General features: G+C 38.5%; 1 protein-coding gene across 2 annotated transcripts; it reads right to left on the reverse strand.

Annotated features, from left to right (window-relative positions):
- Positions 1-447: 447 nt before the first annotated feature.
- On the reverse strand, positions 448-4427 carry LOC149839777 (Ribosomal L18p/L5e family protein). Of its 2 annotated transcripts, none has more exons than XM_090004227.1 (2): positions 3399-4427; positions 448-848 (listed from the first exon to the last, which is right to left on the reverse strand). In XM_090004227.1, the coding sequence occupies exon 1, from the start codon at positions 4381-4383 to the stop codon at positions 3421-3423; it is 963 nt and encodes a 320-aa protein (XP_089860353.1). In that variant the 5' UTR covers positions 4384-4427; the 3' UTR covers positions 448-848; positions 3399-3420. The 2 variants fall into 2 exon arrangements, with proteins under 2 accessions (XP_089860353.1, XP_089860352.1); XM_090004226.1 differs by having other exon boundaries at positions 448-948.
- Positions 4428-9926: the final 5499 nt, after the last annotated feature.

Below are 9926 nucleotides of genomic sequence, written 5' to 3' on the forward strand. Positions count from 1 at the left end.
GTGCTTCATCTTATGCTGTTGTTACCTCAATGACAGACGCCACTCCAGAGAAGCAGTAACAATCAGTGTCATATTTCAAATTCTTTATTCACTGTCTTTCATCATAATCACAACTCAATATATTGGCAACTTAGCGTTTGGCATCCATATTGCATATCAGCTATATATCCTTGTACACTGTTGATTCATCAGTAATTTAGTGGCAATAAAAATATACAAAAAAAAAACAAAATTAGATCACCAGATCAATGCATATATTACAACCTTTAATTGATCTTTAAGAATGAACAGGTGACATAATATTAATACTCATAGTTAAAATTATACTGAAATGTGTCCATATGTTTTTCCATCCAAGTAATTCAAAAATTTGCAAATAGTTTTTAAGATTTAATATTACTCTTTTTCTTTCATTCATCTCCAAGGAACTCAAGCACAGCTGCTTGGTAAAAATAAAAACATGCACTTGTTATTTCTCAAGGTATTTTAGGGGTATCTGGGAATGTAGCCCTTGCCACTTGAAGCTTTTAAAACCAAAGAGTATGATCTCAAGAACAATAAAGCACAACATAACAAATATGGTCTCAATGATTCTCTTGATGGCAAATTGACGATGTGAACCATAGTTTCTCCTAACTGGAAGGAGACCTGCTCAGTCAAGCCAGACGCACACAAATAATTAATACCCAAATTTCATTGTGCCCTGTTCATCATAGTGATGGCTTTTCAAGTGTGTTCTACCCACGCTTATATTAGAAAGACAGCCACAGCTTTTCCTCACCAGTAGATATTGTCCTTGATAATGAAAACCCTTAAAGAACAGAAGCACTTTTCTGTCATTGGCAGACCTGCATCATTCTCACAATCAACCTTTAGATACACTGCTTCTAAAGCCTCAGCTCCAGCAAGCCAAAGGAGATGTTTCTAATTTATACAATTTTCATGAATCTGCAATGGAAACACAAAGAAGAATTACAGTTGGAAATTTAAGATAGCATTGACCTTGGGAGAGGAGGTTGGCTCTGCACTTATAGACACACAAAACAGCTCTCATTGGTTGCTCCATTGTGAGTGTTGGTGAAGGCTTCAACACAGTTTCATAGAAATGGAATTCTTGGTTAGAGCTAAATTACATGTGTGCACACCTGTGGAGAGAGAGAGAGAGAGAGAGAGAGAGAGAGAGAGAGAGAGAGAGAGAGAGAGAGAGAGAGAGAGAGAGAGAGAGAGAGAGAGAGAGAGAGAGAGAGAGACTCTTCTTCCTCTAGTAGTTGGATAATCCAGCTTGGATTCATATAGGTGTGGGAGTGTCAATTTAGGATTTAAGACTTTGGCTTTCATCATTTGAATCAATTAGATTGAAACTTCTGTTTTGAGTCGCTGGGTTAGAGCAATTTTCAGCCTAATAGGGTGCTGATAATGTATATGGGAGGGGCCATTAGTACTTTTTTCATGTAAAATTAGACAACTTTGTTTCCACACATTCATGACTCAAGTTGCCATGCAATGAGATCATTATAGTCATCCCAATCCTTGCAAGTTATTTCTGAGGATAGGGCAACCCTGTTAATTATTCTCCCACAGGATATCATTCTTATATTGAATATGAACAAAGAATTCATAATCTACAAATCATATATTATCATTTGAAGCAAGAATATATTGATGCTTCATTATCATTGCATATATTCATCTTCTCAAAGTTCAAAATCCCTCAGTCTTAGGCCAAAAGAATGGGTTTGATCAATGGGCAATATATTTCATTTTTGACAGAATACAACCAATTCTTTTTTTTTTTTTTGAGGAAGGACAGCATACAACCAATTCTATTGGCCTTCTGGTCACATTATATAGGATAAGCCCTTGACATCTCTGATCGTACAAGCATATTGGTATTCCCAATACAGATTATTGGGAACCACCACCACCTCCATCTTTCCCAACTTCCAACCCATGAAGATGGGAAGGTTGGTGGTGGGGAGGTGGGGTGTGTGGAGGCTGAGTTGGTGAAAGTTTTATCAAACCAAGTTAGGGTTAACAAAACCTGATTTGAAATTAGAAAAGATATTAAGATTTGTTATGTTTTTCTTATTAAGAACATTCAGATGCTAGAATTAAATAAGTTCTGAATAGTTAGTTCTAGTCTTTGTTTCTAATATTTTGTTCTAGATAACTACATGGCTTGGACAGGCAAAGGATATCAGAATACTGACAAAGGAAGACGAAAGCCAACTAGGAATCCTCTACCCTAACACATAGCCGGAATGATGATGCTGTAGAGTACAGTAAAAGGTTCCTTTCAAGTCAGCACTTCCGGAATGGGGATTAACTATTCTTGAAACTAGCGATACTTCATTTATATTGTTGTTTTTCTTCAAGAGATCACTCATGGTCCAAATTCTTCAGAAATTTCCCTTCCCTTTTTCTCTTCAAAGGAAGATACAGTTTAGAGTGATGAAATTGAGGAAAAACAAGTCGGACAAAGATTGGTTTATGAACCCGTATGAAGTTCAATAAAGAATATAACCACGATGCAATACATACACTTGTTCACATATCAAAAACTAGAGAAAGCACCCATATTGCAATAGTTCTCCTCTAGTATTGATGATCCTAGTTTGAAATTTTCATCCTAAACAGTCTTATAAACGATAAATGTCTGATAGTGCTAAATATATTCCTGCAACAATATTTCATGCTCAAGCATCAAATTTTGTTTGGTAGACTAGTTGAGTCAGGGCATACATCTCATGTTGCATGCACATACCTTCTTTTTTCTGTCTTTTTCTTTACCCAAAAAGGATATTAACAAAAGTTTGACCTTAACTACTTCATTAGTAGCTGTTTGGAAGAATGACTTTAGCTAAAACAATTGCATCTAAATCCAACCTTTTATATTTCAATACTTGTCATTTTGCTTCACTTAAGGTTTAGCTCTTCTCATGGACAAGTTAGTAAACTTCTCACTTTGTGCAAAATTAAGCAACAATTTAAAAGTAATCAACTAAACTATGCTTTGTGCACATACATGCAAGTCGGTGTTGAATCTGGACATATTATGCTGTGGTCCATTGCATTTCATGTCAACAAAGATCAACTACTATTTCTGAACCACTTCATAACTCCATTTGTATTTCTAAACTCTTATTGTAAGCGAATCAGCTACTGCTGTAAATTCACAGAAGGAAGAGTCCAGACTATACAAATAAAAAATATGAAATAAATCCTTTTGGTAACTAATGCAGAAAATGCTGCAATGAACAACATTGAGTGGCAATGTATCCCATATTTCAAATATAAACAAGTCATGTTTTCTGCATAAATATTTAACATCATAAATCTGCAACTAAAATTGCTCATTTTCTAAAAAAAAAAAGATAGTGACAAGGTGAGTTCATTACTTTCGCTTGCCTCAGCTAACTGTCATGACTCATACCACATAGGGCTTGTTTTCTTTAGCCTCGTTTGCTTGATTTTCACCTTCACATTGACCCCATGATCAATAACAGATTGAAGCACAACCTGAAGCTTCCCTTCCAACCTCTCCCCCTTCCTCGGCGTATACACCACATTATGAATATCGTCCGCGATCGCTCGCTGAGCCAGAACCCCTCCGACAGCAGCGCAAGCGTTCGCGTCCCTCGTAGACGACAGGTCGCGTTTCAAATCCTTAGAAATCGAATGCGCGACGACGACGACCTTGCTGGTCACTCTGTGAACGATGCAAGCGCGCACGGAGCTCTTCGAAATGAATATGTCCAAGCAAAATGGCTCCATGTAAGGGTCTGTCAACTGATTATAAGTCGGTTTCCTCAGTTTCTTCACCACCGTTTCTTCCAACGGCACCTCATCTTGAGTCCCCAACTTGGGGTTTTCGAATTCCTCCCTTCTTTCTCCGATTTGGGGATCGATTTTTTTCTCCTTTCTCTTATTTCCTTTACTTCTCCGGTGGAAATCCAAGCTATACTCTTCGAACTCGCGAGAATCGCGATCGAGCTTGTAGAAAAGGCTACCACGGAGGCGCATATCTTCAATCTCGTCAAAATCGGGATCCTTCCGCTCTTCCTGACGAGAAATCCCGTCGATTTCCGACCTTTCTCGATCGAGAGCTTCTCTGGAGAACTCGGCTATGCCATAGGAGACGCCCCAGAGATCGGGATCAACTAGCTCGATGCCGAGCTCTATGGGGTCGAATCTGCTGGTGGGGAGCAAGGGAGAGAGTCCCATCTTCGTCGGATGGACTGTGGGAACGGGGTGAGACGAAGATGGGGAGTTGGGGTCGTCGATTTTGAGGGGTTTCGAGCGGAAGAACGGCGTCTGAGACAGGAATCGAGCGCTCTTCGGGTTGAGAAGCGTGGTGGCTCTTCGAAGGAAGCGTGCCACCATGGTGGGTGGCCTTCTTTCCCGGTGAAAAAAGATCGATTCTAACAAAAAATGAATCCAGCCGGAGTGCAGAGTATTATCAGTGAGGAGACGAAGGGATTAGTCACAAATATCAGCTCCTCCCCCGCCCCTCCCAAGAGCAGATCAAGTGATCTGTCAAATCACTTTTCTAAAAGTGATTTGGCATCCTCACCGTCCAAAAAGCAATGGACGGTTAACATGTCATATCACTTTCTTAAATTCATTTGACAGATCACCTGATCTGCTCTCCCCCTTTTTTTTTGGAAATTGCCAAGATTTTAACGTTAGCTTTTCAATAACCGATATAGTTCAAAAAACACGATGTTTTCAAGATATCGCTATCTTGAAAAATGGGATAACATTTGGTAATGGGTGAATGCTGCTTTGATCCAATCGGACCTTGGATCAGAGATCGTTGATGCGTTCAGGATGTTTAAAATAGTAAGATCAGACTTTTGAATCCTGTTATTTTATGAAAAAACTATGATTTTACAACACGAGAAAGTATCACACATTGTAGGCCATTGATTATTGAAGCCTTATAAAAAGGATGCTTATGTGTGATAATCAGATTATTAGAAAGCCGATTCCACCTAAACCAAACATGTAGTTCACATCTATAAGGTTGGTTTTATGAAAAGCGACCAAAAAATAAAAATAAAAAATAAAGCATTTGTACCTCACTTCGCCATTACCAAATGTTATTCCTTTAAAAATATTATATTTTTTATCAGGACCTAATGAGTTATTAATGTCATATTTATAGTTTAGCATTTTAATTTTTTATTATATTCATATTTAAAGTTTTGTATTTTTTTACTCTTTTATTCTATATTTATATATTTTCTTACATAGTTTTAAAAGTTAAATATCAAGATTTTGGAAAATTTTCATTTTAAGGGCCTATATTTTATGCTTAATTCTAAAACTGGCCCTTACTTTTCTGAATTTCCTAATATGATCCTCTGTTTTCTTGGAAACTTCCAAACAGAGGTCTAACTCTATTATTGATTTCAAGTTAAATCATGAATCAAATTACAATAATAACCTTCATAATCATATGCTTAAAATATTAATCCTTTTTCTTTCTTACGAGGATGAAAGAGTATTTTTAATTTCAAAGGATAAATGGGAAACCGAAAAATGAATTTTGTTTTCCAAGATGATACATGTCTACTCGAGGTAGGGATGGCAATGGACCGGGATGGGGGGGGGGGGTCAGTTTGTTCTTATCGGGTTCGGGTATGGTTTTTCTTATAGTGAACCCGATTAGACCTGGGTCTGGACCCGATACCATACCTAAAAATCTGGTACAAGTCTGGTTCCACCTTGGTCCGAACCAAACCCGACCCGTTGACACCCCTAGCTTTAGGTAGCAAATGGATTGGATACCACTGGATCATGACTGATCCGAATATGGGTACAAATTTTGTCCAGCTGACCTGAGTCCGGATCTAATTAATATCCAATGAGTGTAAGGTTGAATTTAGATATGATTCATATATACGGTAAGTATAGATTGCATAAAAGAAACAAAGTCAATGTATTCAATTGTAAAAAGTACAAATAAATCGGATTAGCATCTGGATCTGAACATAAATCTGAGTTAAAAACACTAATCCAAACTTGATCCAAATCCAAAAGAAAATTTCCAACAAGTAAATCTGGATCTGGCCTAGTTACACTTTCAGATCTCATTGTAAGAATCTGTATCCACACGCAAAGTGTTTTAGATGGAGGTCTGACCAACCGATCCGTTTGCACCCCGATCTTTAGGCAGGTTCTGATCCACATCTAAGTTGTCTAAGTCCAAAGCATAGTTAACAAATTTAGAAATGGATGCCAATAATGACATGCAAAGCGTGAACCAAGTGTTAAGATCTGGTAGGAGCAGTTAGTGCACCTCAGATTGTGTTGGGACGTTGCATGTTCGAATCCCAAATGGTATGGTTGTATAACTGGTAGGGGTCTGCCTAACCTCAGCTTTCTCTGTAAAAAAAAAAGTGTTAAAGAAGTCTACATATGCATGAAGCATAAATAATTTTTTGTATTTATAATCGAAAGAAACTGCAACCAAAATAAAGACCTGGTCGCATTGTAAAAGCTTTATATGATCTTCACATTTGATATGAGATCGATAATCAAGAATAACCATATCCTTGATTATCGACATTACTCTCAAGGACACTTACAATCCTTGATTATCGACATTATCAAGGACTCTCTCACTGCAAGACTCTCACAATAAGGACTATTCACAAGTCCTGGTCAAGCGTGAGATTCAAGAGTCCCGATCAATTCAAGAGTTTCGGTCAAACTTGAAGATAAGGAAGTCGAGTTTATCATGAGAAGATAATAGGATTATCATTGTACTTGTTCTTTTATATATACATCCTAAATTCAATTCAGTGAGCAATAATTCAATTGATTCCTATATTTCTCGATCTTGTTTTTCCTACATGGTATCAGTGCATAGGTTATAGTTTTCGTTCAAGCACCATATTCAGCCCCTGCTGCAAGATCGGATCAGCGTTTTATCGACTGCACATCTACTGCCCTAGTTTTCGTCTTTTCTCTCTGCACATAGATGGATAGTGGAGTCGAAAGTACATCAACTATGAATTCTGAAGAAATAGAGAGCCCATTTTTCCTCTATCATTCAGACAATCCTGGCATGACACTGATATCACAACCATTGACCGACGATGACTACACAAGATGGTGTCGCGCAATGACCATGGCACTATCTGCGAAAAATAAATTTGGATTCATAAATGGATCCATCAAAAAACTGACATCTCCCACAAAATCTATCACTGCATGGGAATAATGCAATAACATGGTACTATCATGGCTTCTCAATTCATTGCATTCGGATTTATCATCAAGTGTCATCTACGCTGAGACTGTGGCTGAGGTATGGGCCGAACTTCGTGAGCGATTCTCCCAGTCGAATGCTCCGCGCATATACTAGATCCAGCAAGAGATCATTAATCTTAAACAGATGCAAACTTCTATGGCATCCTATTATACAAAGATTAAAGGTCTCTAGGATGAGATGTCCACATATATGATTGTTCAACCATGTACATGCGGCACAGTAAAGGCCATTCATGAACAACAAGATCAAGAAAGGCTAATGTAGTTTTTAATGAGGCTAAATGAGAGCTACAGTGCCATAAGGAGCCAACTGCTCTTAATGACACCATTGCCAAGTATTTTCAAGGCTTTTGCACTACTTGTGCAAGAGAAAAGACAATGTGACCTTATAATCACGTCCATCCAGGAACCAGTTGTGGCAAGCGTAAAAGGTTTCAATGCTTAAACTAGTGTAGATTCTAACAGAAATCGGTAGAATCGTGTCCGCCCAAAGTGTGACCACTGCGGAAAACTTGGCCATGTAAAGGCCAAGTGTTTTCATCTTCACGACTTTCCAAATCGATCTGGTGCTCCCTCCAATGCCCGATAATCGAGCCAAGCCAACGCAATTTCGGTGACTTCTGAAGGCAACAAACCCATGCCCGTCCAAAATCCTCAACACTTCACCCCAGAGCAACTCAATCAGATATTAGCCGTAATAAATCTTGGTAATACCAAACCAGCACCTACCGCCAACTAACAGGTAATCTTGATGTCTCCCTTGCTTGTTCCTTAGCGCCTGAAAATTGGATCATAGATACAGGTGCTACATATCATATTACTAATTTCTTATCAAATTTAATGCTTCCTAAACCCATCATTTTCCCTCCTATTAGCTTGCCAAACGGGTCTTTTGCGCAAGCAACCCACACTGGCAGTGCCCAACTAAGACCAAACCTCAACCTTTCAAATATTCTTTTTGTTTCAAATTTTAAGTTTAATCTCATTTCTGTGAATAAATTGATCCAAAATCTAAATTGTGATGTCTGTTTTTATCATGATCATTGTGTTTTACAGGACCATCTCTCGAATCAGAAGATTGGAGTGGGTAAGCTGCGTGGAGGCCTCTATGTTCTTGAGATCAATGATATTTTTTCATTAAACAATTCTTTTTTTTATTCTAGTATTTGGCATTTAAGACTTGGACACCTTTCAAATACTAGATTACAAACCCTTATTAATAATAATAGATTGCATGGTTGTGTTCCTCACGATCATTGTGACATTTGCCACACGGCCAAGCAAACTTGTTTGCCCTTCCCCAGCGGATATGTTTCCTTGACAAAGCTGTTTTAACTCATACATTGCAATATATGGAGAGGATATCAAACCACTTCATTATCAGGAGTGCAATATTTCTTGATCATAATAGACGACTATTCTAGAACCACATGGGTTCACCTTTTGCGGCACAAATTTAAAGCCATTGCTCAGATCAAGAATTTTTTCTCGCTTGTTGAAAACCAATACAACAGCAAAATTTTGAGCTTCAGATCTGACAATGAAACTGAGGTTTTTTTAAACGATATACAATTTAAAAAAAATAGATAAGAGCATTGAGCATCAACATAGTTGTGTTGCAACCCCTCAACAAAATAGTGTTGTTGAACGTAAACATAGATATCTACTAAACGTTGCTAGAGCTTTGAGATTTCAAGCTTCTTTACCCATCAAGTTTTGGGGAGAATGCATTCTAACGGCTGCCTATATCATCAACCACTTTCCTTCCAAACCATTAATGGGCAGAACATCTTACGAGTTACTTCACAAGAAGAACCCGACTTATGAACACTTCCGTATTTTTAGATGTGTATGTTACGCTCACAACATACATCACTCTCATAAATTTGACAATCGTGCACGCAAGGGAGTGTTTGTCGGATATCCATATGGTCAAGTGTGATACCGGGTTTATAATCTTGAAGCAAACAAGATATTTGTCAGTCGAGACGTCAAGTTTTATGAAAATATTTTTTCTTTTCAAGATCATAATACTCTGGATGAAGAAGAGGAGTGCATCCTACCCATTTCCATTTTTGAGCCCCAATCCTATGAAACTCAAGATTCTTCGGCCAACCCAGTCCCTGAAGCTCCCACTATTCTTCCTGATCCAAATTCTGAATCCAGTGAGCCCATTCCCACCCATCCCCGCCGATCCGAAAGAAGTCGACAACCGCCAGTGCATCTCAAGGACTACAATTGTTACATGGTTGCCCCCATACTCCAGTCGACCGAGACACAAGAGGCAGTCCCCACCACCGATCATGAGCTCTCTCAATTTCTAAGGCACGATCGTTTTTCATTGGACCACTGTGTCTTCTTAAGTGCCATCTCCTAAACCACAAAGCCCAAAACCTTTTCCCATGCCAGAAGTCCCAGGACTGACGTAAGGCTATGACTGCATAAATTCAAGCATTGGAAGACAATCACACTTGGTCGATTGTGGACTTGCCTGTGGGAAAACACCCAGTTGGTTGCAAGTGGGTCTACAAGCTCAAATATTGTTCTGATGATTCCATTGAAAGATAAAAAGCCTGACTCGTGGCCAAGGGCTACATTCAGATTGAAGGCTTGGATTATAATAAAACCTTTCCTCCTGTCGCCAA

The sequence above is a fragment of the Nuphar pumila genome, chromosome 4, assembly GCF_984573655.1.
Source record: "Nuphar pumila chromosome 4, dmNupPumi1.hap1.1, whole genome shotgun sequence".
Classification (NCBI taxonomy): domain Eukaryota; kingdom Viridiplantae; phylum Streptophyta; class Magnoliopsida; order Nymphaeales; family Nymphaeaceae; genus Nuphar; species Nuphar pumila.

Bases quoted from the DNA above. Each gene is read 5' to 3' on its own strand.
- LOC149839777 (XM_090004227.1), bottom strand. From the start codon at position 4,383: ATGGTGGCACGCTTCCTTCGAAGAGCCACCACGCTTCTCAACCCGAAG.